General features: G+C 38.2%; 2 protein-coding genes across 5 annotated transcripts in view; one reads left to right on the plus strand and one right to left on the minus strand.

Annotated features, from left to right (window-relative positions):
- The window catches only part of TRAK2 (trafficking kinesin protein 2), a 67750-nt gene extending 60928 nt beyond the window's left edge, over window positions 1-6822 (minus strand). Inside the window, exons 1-2 of one of the 2 annotated variants that reach the window (XM_040475844.1) lie at window positions 6627-6822; window positions 5489-5601 (exon numbers count right to left, since the gene is read on the minus strand). The gene's annotated coding sequence lies outside the window, so the exon portion shown is untranslated. The remainder of the gene's footprint in view (window positions 1-5488; window positions 5602-6626) is intronic. The other variant, XM_040475845.1, reaches the window with a different exon arrangement.
- A 317-nt stretch (window positions 6823-7139) lies between these two features.
- STRADB (STE20 related adaptor beta) overlaps window positions 7140-18031 on the plus strand; it is a 38322-nt gene continuing 27430 nt past the window's right edge. For all 3 annotated transcript variants that reach the window (XM_040475851.1, XM_040475853.1, XM_040475852.1), the window contains exons 1-3: window positions 7140-7252; window positions 10261-10358; window positions 15178-15258. In XM_040475851.1, coding sequence (XP_040331785.1) covers window positions 10347-10358; window positions 15178-15258 — 93 coding nt within the window. In that variant the 5' untranslated portion in view covers window positions 7140-7252; window positions 10261-10346. The remainder of the gene's footprint in view (window positions 7253-10260; window positions 10359-15177; window positions 15259-18031) is intronic.

Consider the following 18031-nt stretch of genomic DNA (forward strand, 5'->3'; position numbering starts at 1 on the left):
ACATTAAAAAAAAAAAAAAAAAAAAAACCACCCTAAACTCCTTTAAAAAAAAACAAAACCTAGGATAAGATCCATACATCAAATCACAGTCTACAGGGTCTGGCCTAGTCTGGCCCCCTGACTACTTCTCTTCACTCATCTTGCACCACTCTCCTTGCTTATACTCAGCCACAGAGACACAACCTTGTCATTTTTTTTTTTTTTTTAATTTCCTCATCACATTCTCTCCTATCTCTGGGCCTTTGTAACTGTTCACTGTACCTGTAATACCCTTTCCTCTTATTGTTTATATGGTAACTACTTCTCACTCTTCCAGAAAAATCATCCTCAGGGAGAAGTTGCCAGTCTACCTCATCTAAAGTAGCCAGCCTCCCCTGCCATCTTTATTTTCTAATTCAGCATCTAATTTGTTTCTTTCACAACATATATTACAATTTACTTTCAGGAAGTAGTCTTCCAGGAAGGAAGGGGGAGGGGCTACCTTCTCCCTTTCTTCTCTCTTGATGATCAGAATGAGTAGATAATGGTAGGAGCTTAAGCAACTCAATACTAATTTGTAGTTGAAATGAACTATTAACTGAACTAGTGGGTGAATTCTTTCACCATGAACACACATATCAATTTTTTTCTTACACACATAGTGTAACACTCTTAAATTAGACCCTTAACTATTCCTTCCTTATTGTCAGAAAGCTTTCTAAAGAGAAAGAACTTGAAGTTTGGCAAACACTAATGGATATAGACATGGATAAGCTTCAAAGACCTCAATGATCCTTACAACATGAATTAGTTCCACTTCTATACCACGAGTTAACTTTGTATGCTCATTTTCTAGCACAAATAAATCATAATCCAGGGTGTTTAAACAGGATATCCCAAGGTTATATGAATCAGTAACAAAGCCAGGAACATTACATATTAAGAAGCTAGTTATAGAAGAAATTTCAGTAAAATGACCTGAACTAACAACTGGTCAATCAGCTGCTTATTGGACAGTTTTCAACAAATGCCTCTTGAATTAAACTAAAAGACAAGAGAAAAAAAGTGGTATATGACAGCCTCTGACCTAAGGGAGTTTAAAGATCTAAAGAAATCTAAGATCTATCAGGGAGAGCTCTAATGAGCTCCATGATCTAGATTAAATCTAAGATTTCATGATCTAAGATAGCTAAGAAAAGAAGATAACACCACCAGATAATAAATATCTAATGAGTATTAGAACAGAACTGTTCTACATACGAGTCAGTGGGAGGAAAGGTCTTTTTGGCTGAAGTGATCTGGTTTCACACAGGAGTAAGATTTAAGTAGGTTCCTCAAAGATGGAAGGATTTGAACAGTGAGAAGGGGAGTGTCCAGTAGGTAAAAGACAAAGAAAAAAAAAAAAAGACGAAGAAGCCCCAAAGCAAACAGAAGACGGAGACAGTTGGGCAGCAGTGTATAGACCAATTTAAGTAAGACTGATTATGGGGAAAGTACTTGGAACCTTAAATTTGGCAAGTTCAGATTAAGAAGTCTGAACTTGATCCTATAAGGAACAAGCTTCTAAATGAAAGTGACGACTGAGGGGTGCTTGGTTGGCTCAGTCGGTACAGCATGCAACTCTTGATCTCAGAGTTGTGATTTCGAGCCCCATGCTGGGTGTAGAGATTACCGAAAAATAAAATCTTAAAAAAAAAAAATGACATTTCAGAAATAAATCTGGAATCAGAATACAGAATAAATTTCAAGGATAGAAAAATTTGAGATAAAAATCATTTTAAATGTTATCAAATTATGCCTGGATTATTGTAATAAAGGCATAAATGAGGTGAATGGGAACAGTAAGAGGGATTTGTGAGACACTGAAGACAGGATTTAACTTATGAGTTGGGACTAGATGAGCTTTATCCTCTCCTAAAAAATAATTACATCTAGCATATACCTCAATCATTTGACTTCAAACCTCACAATTTTCATTGCCCTTCATTCCCTAAGAGCTCTCCTTCCCAGGCAGTTGGTGTCCCCCCAATCCCCAAACTGGATTCTCCACCAACATAATATAGCCCAGACAAAACAAAGGATTCTCTTTATCAGCTCCCTAAACACACCAAGAAACCCTCAATCCTGTAACTTTGTTCATGCAATTTCTTCTACCTTTAATATCTCTTCTCCTTGTACATATTCAAAGTCTAGCCATTCTTCATACCCCAGTTCAAATGCCACTTTTTCCCAGGGCCAGTTTTCCCAGAAGCCTCAACTTGAAATAAGATTACTTCTGAATACTCTCCACTTTTCTCTAAAACATTTTAACCATATAATTATTCCTTATCTCCTCTGATAAACTATATACTTCCTATAGCACACATAACCCAATTCATTTTTTTTATTACTCCCTCCTTTCATAGGTACTTGAAGATCTTGATAAATAACATATGGTAACATGTAGTATAATGGCTAGGAGCACAGACTGCGAGGACAGGCTGAGTTTGATTCTAACATTTGCTATGTGATGATGGGTAAGTTACTCTTTTGTGCTTCAATATCTTTACGTATAAAACGGAGATAATAATGGTAGATATTTTATAAGGTCATCAGAGGAGTTGGCTTAAAACAGTGTAAGCCCCATAAAACTGTCTATTAAATGCAGTGGGCAAATACTGAACATTCTGTGGTATAAAGTTTTATTTATTTACGGAAAGCAAAATGTCAAAAGTAAAGCTGGTCTCTAGATACAAATTCTTCCTAAATCCTCCCATGTTTGCCCTAAGGGTTAGCTGTGGCCTTTAAAATCTTCCTTAACAATAGTTCTGCTTTAGTTTGACACTTCAATACTGCAAGAAAATATTTAGTTCAGCTTCCACCTAATTGATCTCCTTGCTTCCAGTCTTATCCTCTTTAATCCATCCTCCACAAAGTTCAGAGTAGTCTTTCTAAAATGCAGATCTAATGTTTTTCCTCTGCTACAAACCCTCTCCATTCCATCCTCCTTAGGATAAAGTTCAGCTCCTTAGCACTTCATACAAAATCGTCTTAATATGGCCCCAGCCTAATCTCCAGCTTCATCTCTCAACACTTCTTACCATGAAATCTAATCACCTGGCACACCTCAAAGGCTTTTTGTATGTCATTCCTTTTGCTAGAACATCCCTGCAGTAGTTTGCTAGGACTGCCATAACAAAATACCATAGACCGGGTAGCTTAAATGAGAGAAATTTATTTCCTCACAGTTCTGGAGGCTAGAAGTCGAATATCAAAGTATTGGCAGGTTGCTTTCTCCTGACACTTGCAGATCCCTGCCTTGTGAATGTGTTCTCATATAATTTTTTTTCCTCTGTGCACATATCCTTGGTGTCTCTTTTTGTTTCCAAAGTTCTTCTTCTTATAGACACCAGTCAGAATGAAATACGACCCACCCTAAAGGCTCCATTTAACTCAATCACCTCCTTAAAGGCCCTATCTCCAAATACAGTCACATTCTGAGGTTTTGGAGGTTAAGACTTTAACATATAAATTTTGGTGGGGCACCATTCAGCCCACAACAACCCCTTCTCCTTTTCTTTGTCCAGGCTTATTCCCATTTGTTTTTCCAAGACTGGCCCAAGCCTTCCCACCCCAGGTAGATTTCACTCCCTTTCTCTCTGTTCCTATAGGACCTCTGCATGTTGCCTTCTGTATACTGCTATCCTATTAATACACTATCACAATTTTGTCTTTCCCTCTTCATACTGTGTTTATTAAGAGCAGGGGCTAAATCCCTAGCACAGTGTCTGGCCCATTGAAGATATTTAATAAAGATTAGATTATTGAGGGAAAGTAGAAGAAAGAATAAGGACTTTGAAGAAAGGCAAGAGTGGGTTCAAATCTCAACTGAACCATTTATTCTTATATCTTTGGGCAAGTCACTAAATGCTGAACTTACATTCTATCTAAGGTAGTTGTACAGATAAATGATCTAATTATAATAAAAATACCCAGTTGTGGGGTTGGTTCACAGAAGGTGCTCAGTAAATGTTAAAGATTTCTGAGCATGCCTGGTTTGATATCCAGTTCTATCACTTAGTAGATGAATGACCTTGGGTATGTTAACTTATCCTCTGCTTCAATTGCCTATCTACAAGAACACCGCATAATGCTATTGTGAGGATAATAGAGGTAAAATGTTGACCGATATCTAACACACAGTATTATAAAAATGTTTCCTCTTATTACATGAGCACTGCAGATCTGAAAAAACATGACTGGAAACCATGAATAATTTAGTCCCTTCATTCACTAAGTCATTTTAAATGTATTATTTTAATGCCTCAGATTTCTTAACTCAAGAGGATGGTAACTAAAGAGGGTAGAAAACTGGTACAGATGATATAAAGAGCTCAAAATAATAAAAAAAATACATATTACTGTCTGTTTCATTTCTTATATTGGTGTTTAACATTTTCGGTATTGATGTGAAATTTTTAGGAAACTAGTTTTTCTATTCTTTGTGGCTACTGATGTTAACGATGATTTTCAGTACAGAATAACGCTCTGGCTCATATTTTCAAATGTAGAATCACTAAACCTTTGAACTGGAAAGAACCTCTGAGATGAAAATCCAGTCCTATCATGCCTTACACAAGTAAACTGTGCTGGATTTGGAATGGGCTTTTAGGGTCTTAATGAACAGCTCTTCGGGGGACAGGAATGGTAAACAGAGAGAACACTTTGTTCAAAACTAGTAAAGCAGGGGTTCAGAACCTATTCTAGATATTCCAGGTATGTAAGGAACCAGTATTAGGAAATAATGCTGGAAAATAGTTTTTAATCATCCAACCTTTAAGGCGAGTAATTTCTGAAGTAGGTACAACTTACCTGACCTGTAACTTTGAAGCAAGGCAGATTCAGGTTTGAATCTTCGCTTGTTACATAAGCAAAATCTTTGAGCCTCAGAGTAGCACAATAAGGTTATTATAGATTAAGTGAGTGAATGTATGTAGAACTTATGACTGGTGTGCCTGGCTGATTGACAGGACAGCTGCCTCAAACACAGGTTTTAACTGCAAGGGTCCACTTATATACAGATTTTTTTTTTGTAATACAGCACAGTAAACATATTTTCTTTTCCTTGTGATTTTTAAAAACATTTTCTTTTTGCTTTTTAATGTTTATATTTGAGAGAGAGAGAGAGAGAGAGAGAGAGAGAGAGAGAGAGAGAGGGAGTACAAGCCTGCAGGCGGAGGAGGGGCAGAGAGAGGGAGACACGGAATCTGAAGCAGGCTCCAGGCTCTGAGCTGTCAGCACAGAACCCAACTCGGGGTCTAACCCACTAACCATGAGAGCATGACTTGAGCCGGATGCTCAACCAACTGGGCAACCCAGGCGCCCCAACGTTTTCTTTTTTCTAGCTTACTTTATTGTAAGAATACAGCATGTAATACATATAACACAAAACATGCTAATCAACTGTTTATGTTATGTTCTGGTCAACAGGCTGTTAGTAATTAGGTTTTCGGGGAGTCAAAAGTTATACCTGGATTTCTGACTGTGCAGGGGATAGGCACTCCTATCCTCCATGTTGTTCAAGGGTCAACTATACTCAAATGTTTGTTCTTTTTTATGGCTCCTTCAACAATGAATAAAAATCTGTAAAAAAAAAAAACAACAACACTGTCTTTCATATATGTGATTGCTGAATGCCTGAGACTTGTTGAACATTAATTTTAAGAATAGAAAGCTGGAAAAACTGCTGAGATGATAAAGTGTCTTTATCCCTGCCCTTTCTCACCACCAAATGTCCTTCACAATTTGTTCTGTTTGTTCTGAGGTGTCACGTCAAGGCTATTAACAGGCTATTTGGAGATCACTGTAACTCAGACTTCCAATTCTATGGCAAACATTTGAAGGTCAGGACAATTTTTGCTGAAATACCTATTTTTTAAAAAAACTGGAAGAGTCCATATCATTTTATTCCTATGATCCATTCTAGCTTGGTGAATTTCCAGTGAAAAGTTACTGCTTCCCCCCCGCCCCTCACCCCGGCGTAGAAACTGCAGGTTTTAATAAAAGGTTCGTGGGCAATTGAGATCACTATTATTATTATGACCCAGAACTCTTTTAACTGTTTAGATTATGCTGGTACTAAAAACGACATCTGCCAATATCTATTATCTATGCTTGAAACTAAAGTTAACCATTTCTTTTCAAAGATATGTGGTATCTGGCTCAAAATCAATCTCAAGAAAAGCCCAAATCAACACAGAAAAGAGCTCTTTGCAATATCCTCTCCTTTCGCTCACATCACAGATGGTGACCGAGGCTTAAGGTTTAACGTCCAGGCACTAAAGCCGCTCATCACTCAGGGATGGGGCTCCAGCTGGATGCTCTCCGACAGAGAATGATAGATGCTGCCAATCCTCAAGAGGTGCAGCTGGGGTGAACCCAGAGACCAGAGCCCAGCACCCATCACTTCGTACCCACACTTAGGAAACAAACCACTTCCCACCGCGGGGCGGGGACCCGGCGAAGACCCAGGCCTCCGATATCCAGCCTCCTGTTCTGTCCGCGCGTGACCTCAGAGGACCGAGAGGAGCTCGGGGCTGGGAGGCTCCTGCGTTTTCAGGGGAAGTTGGCAAGGGCAAGTTCGAGTCATGCGCGGGAATGTTACTCACAGGAATGCCCCGACGTCCTCCGTCCTCCGTCCTCCGCCCGCGCTCCCTCAGGGAAAGGATCTAAACCGGTAGCAGCCTGAGAGCTGCAGCCGAAGCGGCCGCCGCTGCCAGTAACCGCCCGGGCGTGGCAGAGACAGGCGAGCGACTTCACAACATCATCACTCGGCGACTTCGGTTTTGCAGCGACGCCCGGGTCCCTAACTGCCCCACACAATTGGGGAAGAGCGAAAGAGACCCATTCTCCCAGCAGCCTCCACGGCCCCAGCGCACGACCTGTCGGGAATTGTGGTTTCGTGTCTGCCCGCCCCTGCACCCTTCCAAGTTGTTGCGCTTCGGCCCCGCCCTCAAGCTACAAGACCCCGCCCCCCTGGCTGCCCAGCCCTGGGGCGGGAGGCGGGGCCGCGACCCTGGGGCGAGTCCAGTCCGGGCGGACTGCCGGGGACTGGGGCAGAGTTCCAGGCCCGCAGCCCCAGGCCGGGTCGCGCCGCCTTGCTGCGCCCCGCCGCCCGCGCTGGGAGCGGGTTTTGTGCGCTCGCCGTGCCCCTCGGCCAGCTGGGCTCCCAGGGCCAGCAGGCCTCGCACCGCTGGCCGCCTGAGGAGAATCGCTGGTTGTGGTCGCCGCCAGGGTAATAAGGGGAGGCTGGGCCGGGGAGGGGAGGGTGTAAGGCCCGGTCGGGGACGTGAGGGAGCGCGGCTTGGTCCGCGCACGCCTTGGGAAGCCGGAGGCTAGAACTCGCCGTCCCGCTTCGAATCGAAGCCCGGGCAGCCGGCGGAGCCGTGGCTGGATCCGGCTTGCGCGAGCGGCCCCTGAGCCCCCGGCCGCCGGCTGGCGGAGGCACCTGCGTGTGGGGTAGGCGGTGCTTGCCGGATTTGGCCGCGCCAGGTGCGCACTGCGCGAGCTGCGCGAAGTGCACTCTTCCAACCTCCGCCCCCGCCCCCGCCTCTCACCTTTGGCCGCGCTCAGGAGCCTGGAGGAGTTTCCAAACTGTAGACAGCCTTTGGCCCGGGTTTGTGCACCACCTTCTACGAGTTCTCTGTCAAGATCCCCCAAAGCAGGACTCGGAAGGAACCTCTTGGAAAATTAAATGCTCAAGCTTCGTTTGGGTCTCAGAATTTAAATCCAACGTTGTATTTTTCCCTCGTCGGTTTGTTGTGTCAAATACCTTTTTCCTCAAAACTTGGTCAGGATTTGTGACACAGCGTCTCCCTGGTACAGAGTCTGTCTGGCGCACAGTAGGCGCTCAGTAAATATTTTTTGAAAGCATGAGTCACGATACTAAGTTTGGAAAATTTTACAGAGTTGTGTGTGCGTCGCCATAATTTTTAAGATTTTATGGGTTCTCAAGATCCCTCTGAAAATTACAGTAATTTTAAGGCTCAGAGTTAAATCTGATGGTTTTTTTTTTTTGCATCCCCTGTAACAATGGCCTCTGTTGGATGCCTAAATTAACTCAAAATCCAAGTTCTGTAAATAAATGTGACCTATGATTCTAACAAATTGTTAACCTTTGATATGAAAGCCTTCAAGTGATTTTATAATGGAGCAGGTTTAAATTACTTATAAAACGTTCCCCTGATTAGCTTGTTAGATACAAATGCAAGGGACCACATTGATGTACTTGTAATACATTTGGAAATACAGGTCTCAAGTATTTCTTTAAGAAGGATTTATATTCATATCTAGTGAAAGAGCATGCAGGGGAAAATTATGACAGCAAATCTATTCCCCACTCCCCTTTACTAGGTGCAGCTGCTGCCTTGACCTCAAAATGTCTTGTAAAATTATCTCTTAATCGTCTGCATATCTAAAGCAGAAGCCAGTGAGATTAAACCACCCCAAAGGGCAACTCCTTTAGTACTAACTGTTCTTTTAGATTGTGTCAGTTTCTTCTGTGTTTTTCTGAAATATAGATAATGTAATGGATTTAAAATTTTTTTTATTATTTAGAACTTACTGATACGAAGTGGAAAAAGCAAGAAACAAAATCCTGATAACCAGAAAATTCAGTTAATCACGGCATCCTTAATCTTCCTGCTAGTGGGAATGTAAACTGCAAGTGGTCAGGACCTTGTCTGCCCTTGTCCCCAGTGCCTGACCCATGGCAGCCATTCATTAAACACTTGTGGAATGAATACTTGTGTTTCAGAGTAACAGTGTAATGACTTTCTACATATGTATGGTTTCTTCATTTATTTGGATGTTTCCTTAGAGTTGATTACTAGAAGTGAGAATTTTATTGGATCAAAAGGTATGAGTATTATCATGGTTATTGAAACATTGCCAACTTGCTTTGCAAATAAGCCTTTTTGAACCACCACCAGTAATATTTGATTGTACTTTTTGGAGCATCCATTCAAGCTCTTATATTGGTAGTGTTTGGTGGTTAGGAGCCCTTTCAGTCATTTGATCTCCATCACCCTGGAAATTGGGCAGGGTAGATACTGCTTTCCCCCTTTTGTAATACAGCAAATGCCACTGCCTTAAATTGATGATAATGAATGGCAGGTGACAAAATAATCCTACCCTTTCAGGTTTTTCTTCCTCCTGTTCTCTGCTTTTGGTTTGTAGTGAATATCCTGAATAAATTCATATCTTTCCTTAGCAATTAAATTGGATACTGCTCCACTATATCTATTGTTTATAAAATCTTATTTTTCTTTTTAATTTTGCTCAGATAGTTGCAGATACCCTGAGTAAACTTGGGGACTTTATTAAAATGAAATAATGAACCATGATTTAGAAAAAAGAGGTGATATTAGTTAGGTGTAAAGAACACCTAGCACTAGGAAGTTTAGAACATTGCCACCCTTTCTATTCGGAAAAATCTGGAAAGTTTTGGTGGTTTCTTTAAAGCTCCTTGAATCCAAAGAAGTTACTATTTTAAACTTCTGAATCTGTTGTAGAGTCTTCATAAACTATTGAGATTAATACTCTACTAAAGAAAGTGGACAGGAATTATTTGTGTAATAATCTGCATATCATATTTGTCAAATTCCAGGAAAAATAGAATTGAAAACTAAGAATCATAAGGTAAAAAATATTCAACCTAAAGAAAATATTATTTTTACCTGAAAATTGAAATTTCTTTTTTAAAGACATGGCAACGAAAAAATGTTACTGATTCGTAGTGTATTACTAATCCACATCCTTTCCCAAATTTGCTTGTCATAGACCCCAAATGATTTAATAGGTAATTAATCCAATCAGGAAGCTTTGGAACTGTCAACATTTACTTTTAAGTGGAACCATTGGAAATTCTTGGGGTGTATTTGTAAGTGGCACCATTTATGTCAAATGTGGGTCCAACATTGACTTTCCATATTGCTTTCACATTTGCTTCGGGTTCTTAAACAAAAAAGTAGTACGGAAAATATAGGTGAGGAGAGATACAGGTATATTGGTCAATGGAAATATTCAGAATTTCCCTTCAACTTCACTCTGCCTTTCTGTTGTGATGTCAGATCCCAAATACTGTAGTGTTCTGTAAACAGAAATGCTCTTTAAAGACACTTTTCAGGAATGTCTGTAGTCCTTGTGTCAAAGAATAGCTGCCTTTCATGTGGGATTATAACAACTAGTTCTTAAGGATCTTTCATGTACATCTAAATTATTTTGCTTTTGTTTTTATAATAGGATATCTCTTCACCTTGAAGATAAAGCAAAAATCTTTTTCTGAAATAGATGGATTTTTGTCACTTCCTGTGAACTAAAACGATTCAATGTCTCTTTTGGTAAGTTTGTATTAACGTAACTCTAATTTTGTGCCAGCAGAGTAGTTAGATGCACAGCCATAACAGAAGGCATGTTCTAATGGGATATTGGATATTATTATGCCCTGAGATGTTATTTTGACCAGAATGGCTTCTGGTCTTAAGAAATGAGTTAAATTCCCATTGAGTTTTTGTTGCTAATACTTTGCTTATATATTCATTATTCTTTTCCTTTGTCTCATATCCATTTTTCTCATGTACTTTTTTACTGTTCTTTGCTTATACTTTACTAATACTTTGCTTATATACTTTGCTAATATATTATTCTTTTCTTTTGTCTCATACCCACTTTTTTCATGTACTTTTTTACTGTACTTAGATCTGCCTCTCCCATCCACTTAGCTATGCCTTATCCTTTAAATATTTCAAAAATCCCTTTTATAAATTTCCATTAGACCAAAGGCAAGCAAAATAGTAATTAAAATAAGCCTCTTAACAAGACAAAACCATTTGGATCAATGTATGTGATGTATATAGATTCCAACTTGTTTTTGTTTATAGTAGATCCATGGTATCTAGATTGAAAACCAAGAATCATAAGGTAAAAAATATTCAACCTACAGAAAATATTATTTGGATTATTTGGATTAGTTTTAGGTCTTTCATCACATCTTATATAGAACATAATACAGTATTTGATTATATTAAAGCAGTGATCTTTTTAAAAAGTGATGGATGCATTTGTATGATTACTTGTAGTATATAAATACTTTCATATATTATATCTCTTTCACTCTTCAAAATTGTGAGTGATTGGCAGGGCAGGTGGTATAATCCTCATTTTGAGTCTGGCCCAAGATTGTATAGAATTAGAGCCAAGGCTCAAACTCATATCTGCTAATCCACTCCATCATTTGCCAAGTCTGAGAGGCAGAACTATGAGGAAATACAGAATGCATTTGTTGAATTTATTGTATGATTTTTTTTGTTATATGGAAAATACGGAATGCATTTACTTTATTTTTAAAGTTAAGCTTTTCTACTTAACAGGGAACTTTATCTAGGAAGTACATGGGGTTAGATACCTAACCTCATTTTCTTTTTTTTTTTTTTTCTTTTTTTTTTTAACATTTATTTTTGAGAGGAGAGAGGGAGAGACCGACAGACAGAACATGACCAGGGGAGGTGCAGAGAGAGAGGGAGACACAGAATCAGAAACAGGCTCCAGGCTCTGAGCCATACGCCCAGAGCCTGACGCGGGGCTCGAACTCACGGACCGCGAGATCGTGACCTGGCTGAAGTCGGACGCTTAACCGACTGCGCCACCCAGGCGCCCCCTAACCTCATTTTCTAACGCAGGGATTGGCAAAGTTTTTCTGTAAAGGGCCAGATAGTATTTGTATGCTATAAGGTCTCTGTTACAAATTACTTTTCTGTTATACTGTGAAAGCAGTCATAGGCAATATGTAGATGAATAAAAATGAATGAGTCAGTGTTTCAGTAAAACCTTATTCACTAAAATAGGTGGTGGGTCAGATTGACTTGTAGACCATAATTTGCAGACCCCTGCTCTAAAGGATTACGTAAGGTTAACAGTTTTATATTGATTTGTAAATTGGATGAGATGTGAAAGGGTATTTGATAGATGAAGATCCTGAGATTTAGAGGGCTGTGTCCCAGGGCTTCTAAATTTTGGAATAGGAATATCTTAGTTATTCCATTATTCCATAATTATGGGTTTTGTGAAAACTAATATAATTTAATAATGGGTGGTTTAAATTTGTTCAATTGGTTAATAATTTTACATTTATTCTTCCTGTAATGATGAAATATTTAGAATCCTTTGAATCAAAATATTCATGTTATTTTCCTAAATGAGATATTTGTGCGGCTGAGATAAAGTTGATGTTTTTACTTATGAAGGATTCCTCCCCATTCAATTTTTACCCTCTGTTTGAGAGCTAAGAAACAGTGTTTTCAAAGGAGCAGCATAATTAAAATATTTTCCTTTAGTTTCTCTTTTAGGTATAACTGCTTTTCACTACTATTATGGTAGTGGTTTAAAAATACACTAAATTTTACATTAAAAATATTTTGGGGCAGCTTCTGGATGCTTTTCAATCATTTTTCCTGCCTAAAAGACCTTAATATGTAGAGTTTTCATGAGCTATTATATTCACTAGCATTCATTTGAGTCAATGTGGATATAAAAAATGTTTTGAAGGATAAGCTATGAGTGGTTTATGATTTTTATAACCTGGGCAGCTAATGAACATGCTAATATTTTTTAGGAGAGGTCAGCAAAAACATTTTGCCTTGTAATGTTGGCTGGTTTTAGCTATTTTCACATTTATAGTGATCATTTTCTTGTGCTGTGAAAATTCTATATAAAGAAAATTAAATGGAGGTCTACCATATTATTTTATAAAATGTTTTCTATATATAAACCAAAAAGACAGATCATGACTCTTATTTTGAAAATAAATTAGGGTCAATATAAGTTTTAAAAAAATATGCCCAATATGTCCTAAATTAGCTTCCATCAAAAAAAAAAAAAATGATGGAGGTTTTTTAGAGAGACTTTTTTATGTTTGAATATATTTTGATAACTGTGTTAGATGTGCTCCGAAGACTACCTTCAGGTCTGGTGATTTGCTAGAAGGAGTTGGAAAACCTGGTCATGTAGTCATACTTATAATTAAGATTTATCACAGCTAAAGGATACCAAGCAAAGTCAGCAAAGGAAAAAGGTACAAGGAGTAAAGTTCAAAGGAAACCAGGCTCAGGCTTCTAGGAATCCTCTCCCAGTGGAGTCACGTAGGATGTGCTTATTAATTCTCCCAGAGTAATGTCAACATGTGTGAAGTGTTGCCTACCAAGGAAGCTCATTAGAGACTTATTCTCAGGCTTTTTATTGGGGGTTGGTCATGTAGGTACCTTCTGCTAGCAGGTTAACAAAATTCCAGACTTCCAGGAAAAAAAAGCAGATATTCAGCATAAACCATATTGTTTATATGGTTTAAGCACATGATCCGTTCTTATCAAGGAATGGCGGGAACCCTCCTTGTTCCTAGATACTAGCCAAGGATCAACTTTGCAAACAAGCCTTTTCTAAAGATAGCAGTTTTAGGTCTGCTATGTTAACTCTTTTCTCCACAATGGTGTTAATGATTATTGTGAACAATTCAGAGTAAATGTTATAAAATATATGTAAATACCAAATACATTATGTATATGGCCTAACTGGTAATAACTATCTTCAAAAACTTTTATTGTCCGTTGTATTCACTCTAGACCATCCAATAGAAAATTTTTAAAGGAAATGTTTCTATAGTTAAAATTGACATTGTTAGCTCCTGTTCTCCAGGGGCAAATTTTACCTAAGACTGGAGATTTAGATCAAATTATTGTGATAAAATTGATAAGGTATACAAACTTCAGGAATTTGTCTTAAAATAATCAGTAAACTGAGAAAACTGAGAAAATGACTAGTTTGATTAGTGAGAAATTCTGGTGTATTTTAAAGGAAGTTTGATTATTTTTAAGTGACTACAAAAAAAAGTAACTACAAAGTGTTAGGTAGACATGGGAGAGCTTATCTTGAAGACTCATTTGGTATTAGTACTTTACTGTTCATGTACAAATAAATGTTAATGAGATGCTAGAAAATAATTTATTGTAAAGTCTCTTTCATATAATTTGTTTATATTTTTCTTTTGACATATCTTTTCTTCCTAAATAAAATAAGGCCAGCTTTATGCCACCAACTGATGATAAATCATATAGAGGTGTTACATTTCTTTACTGGCAAGATGTGATGGTAGGACCATGGGTTAAAATGCAAGAAAAGGTAAATTGTGATAATGGAACTAGAACTAAGTCTCCTACTTTTTTTTTTTTTTTTAGAAGGAGAGAGAGCTTGCATGCATGCACAAGCTGGGGAGGAGCAGAAGGAGAGAGAGAATCTTAAGCAGGATTCATGTTCAGCATGGAGCCTGACACAAGGCTCCATCCCATGACCCTGGGATCATGACCTGAACCAAAATCCAGAGTCCAACGGACTCAACCGACTAAGCCACCCAGGCTCTAAGTCTTCTACTTTTAATTTTATTTCAGTTGAAGTAAGATGTTTATCACCTTAAGAAACAAAATTGGGGGGCGCCTGGGTGGCTCAGTCGGTTAAGCGGTTAAGCGTCCGACTTCAGCTCAGGTCACGATCTCGTGGTCAGTGAGTTCGAGTCCCGCGTCAGGCTCTGGGCTGTTGGCTCAGAGCCTGGAGCCTGCTTCCGATTCTGTGTCTCCCTCTCTCTCTGCCCCTCCCCCGTTCATGCTCTGTCTCTCTCTGTCTCAAAAATAAATAAACGTTAAAAAAAAAAAATTTAAAAAGAAACAAAATTGGTTTCAAATACATTAATTGTATAGTTTAATGTGGATAAACATGGTACTTACATTTAAGAAAGAATCTGAGGATTAAAATAAAATTGATTATAATGAGTATAGCAGTATAGCCTTTAGCTAAATGTTCAAAACTGCAAAGATGATGAAAGGGTTAAAAATTAATAGCAGCAGTAAAAATGAATTGATATTATGACCCCCAGAGGTAGCACCAAGTAAAATTATAACTTGTCTTCTGCATACCCAGCTGCTTTCCCATCTCTCCCATACTGAGGACCTCCATGGTGTGGATCTTGACTTCAATTCCAGGTTCTTGCATGCTGCCCTTTGTCTCTGCTCCTCGCCCTAGTCACCAGACCTTTATATTCACATGTCACCCCTATTGATCTTATGACTTATTTTTCACTATTTTCATTATTAAAATAATGCATTTCTAAATTTCCAGGATTGTTTCTGCACTTCACGAACACAAGTTGAATCACTCAGACCTGAAAAACAGTCTGAGACCAGTATCCATCAACACTTGGTAAGAAAATAGTTAAGTACAATTAATATTCCTCCTTTGCTTTCTGTAATATCATATTACAGAATGTAATTCCTATTTTCCAATTCTCTTTTTCTTCATGGTATCTTTTACTGTTTCTTCTTCCTCTACTTCTGTTTTTCTCCAGAAGTCTGCAGTTGGCCTCTTCCCTAAATAGGCTCCCCCTAAGCAGTCTCACCTATTCATAGGCTTCAGTTGCTACCTCAGATTTTTCTTCAGGTCACCAAGGGACTCTGGCATCAAGCAGGACTGGTGATTCTCAAATTTTTACCTACAACCCCACACTCTTTCCTGGACACTAGATGTGTCTATAGAATGCCTCCAATTAGACTTTTCATAGGCATTCTCTATGCAGTTTGAGTAAACCCTTAGAATATCAAACTTCTCTGATCCATTGGATTTCTTTCTTTGGCTAATGAAAACCTTTCTACTAAGTCGCCCTAACTAGAAACTGAGGTTATCCTGACACTTACCTCTTCCTCACATCTAGTTATACAGTCTCTTCTGTCTGTCTCTGAGATGCCCTTGAGTCCATCTCCTCCTTCACCTCATCACTGCTACTACTTGAATCTCATCGTCTCTTACCTGGACAGTTGCAGGTAGATGCATTGCCCCTAGTTTTCTAGATAAACCTCCTCTCACACTCAGATCAGTATTCAACACTGTGACCAGTAAGGGGCCTGCTTGTATGTGTCACTTTACAACTTTAAAACTTTCATTGGTTTCCTGAAACCTATGGGATAAAGCCTAAACTTTTTAGCATGGTTTAAGGACTCTTAATGTTGTGGAATATATCTAATTTTTGAGCTTCATTTCTTGCTACTGAATCTTAGTGCATACTCTTTTTTTTCTGATTGAAATACTTTCCTTTTTTTTCCTCCAAAATTCCTCCTCATTTGTGCAGGTGGGCGCAAGTATCACATCTTTGAAGCCTATCCTCTTGTACTTTTTATTCCATTATGCTTCTACAAACCTTAGACATTCCCAGAAAATATTTATTACATTGTCTCACAATGATTGATATACATGTCTAAGTATAACATGATTCCCATAAAACAGGCATCCTGTCTTTTTCATCTGTATCTCCCCAGGGCAATGCCTGATATATTAAATAATATTTTTAAAAACATGCTTGGGAATAAATATTTCTCTGGGGTCCTTTCCTCCTTAATCCTTACTTTATTCTGCAGTTCTTACTATAAAATGGAACGGGCCTTGCAAATGCCATGTTTCCTACAAAATCAAGCTATCCCAGTTATTCTTGTTTATATATGTATCTTGATCCTATTTCAGTTCTCTTCATTTTCCTCATTTCGCTTTTTAGTCACTAATATTCTAAAGTCTTTTAGTCTGCCTTTTTATAAAATAAGATATAGTATCCAATCCTAATTTTCATTTAAGTATTATCCTTCAGATTGAGTAGTGTTCAGAGTACAGTGTCTGCTGTTATCCCCTTGCTGTTACCAAGAGAGAGGTCTTACACTCAGGATACTTCCACAGGTGCTGCTGCCCTTTTTCTTTTTTCTTTTTTTTTTTTTTTTTTTTGGCCTGGTGCTAAAATACGTATTACATAAAATTTATCATCTTAGCTATTTCTAAGTGTACAGTTCAGTGGTATCAAATACATTCATAGTGTTGCACAGCATTGCCACCATCCATCTCTATAATTCTTTTAATCTTATAAAATTGAAACTGTGTATCCATTAAACAATAACTCCCAATTTCCCCTCTCCCCAGCTCCCGTTAACCACCATTCTGCTTTGTTTCTATGATTTTTGACTACACTGAGTACCTAATATAAGTGGAATCATACTGTATTTGCCTTTTTGTGACTGAATTATATTTCATTTAATGTCCTCAAGGTTCATTTGTGTTGCAACAAATTGTAGAATTTCCTTATTTTTTAAGGCTGAAAATGTTCCATTGTGTGTATATACTACATTTTGCTTATCCACTCATTTGTTGATGGACACTTGGGTTGCTTTCACTTTGTGGCTATTGTGAATAATGCTGCTATGAACACGGATATGCAGATATCTCTTTAAGACCCTAATTTCAGTTCTGTTTGGTATATACCCGGAAGTGGAACTACTGCATCATACATATGGTATTCCATTTTAATTTGGAATTTAATTTGGAAACCATACTGTTTTCATCGCTGGTTCTACCATTTTACATTCTCACCAACAGTGCATAAGAGTTCCAATTTCTTTACATTCTAACCAACACCTCTTTATTTTCTGTTTCTTGATAGTAGCCAATGTAATGGGTGTGAGGTGGTATCTCATAGTTTTGATTTACATTTCCCTAATGATTAGTGATGTTGAGCACCTTTTCATCTTATTGGCCACATGTGTGTCTTCTGTGAAGAAATCTCTATTCAAGTCCTCTGCCCTTTTTTAAATTGGGTTGTTTACTTTTTGTTGTTGAATGTTAGGAGTTCTATATATATTCTGGATATTAACACATTAAAAGATGTCTACAAATGTTTTCTCCCACACTATGGGTTGCCTTTTAACTTTGTTGATGTGTGTTTTTTGATGCACAGAATTTAAAAATTTACACAAAGTCCGCTTGGTCTGCTTTTCTTTTTTTACTTAAACCTTATATCTTTGCTCTCATATCCAAGGAATCATCTCCAAATCCAGTGTCATGAAGCTTTTGTCCTATGTCTTCTAAGAGTTTTATTGTTTTAGGTATTAAATTTAAGCCTTGATTGATTTTGAATTAATTTTTGTGTATGGTGTTAGATAAG

This window comes from Herpailurus yagouaroundi, unplaced genomic scaffold (genome assembly GCF_014898765.1).
Source record: "Herpailurus yagouaroundi ecotype Mexico unplaced genomic scaffold, PumYag 140, whole genome shotgun sequence".
Classification (NCBI taxonomy): domain Eukaryota; kingdom Metazoa; phylum Chordata; class Mammalia; order Carnivora; family Felidae; genus Herpailurus; species Herpailurus yagouaroundi.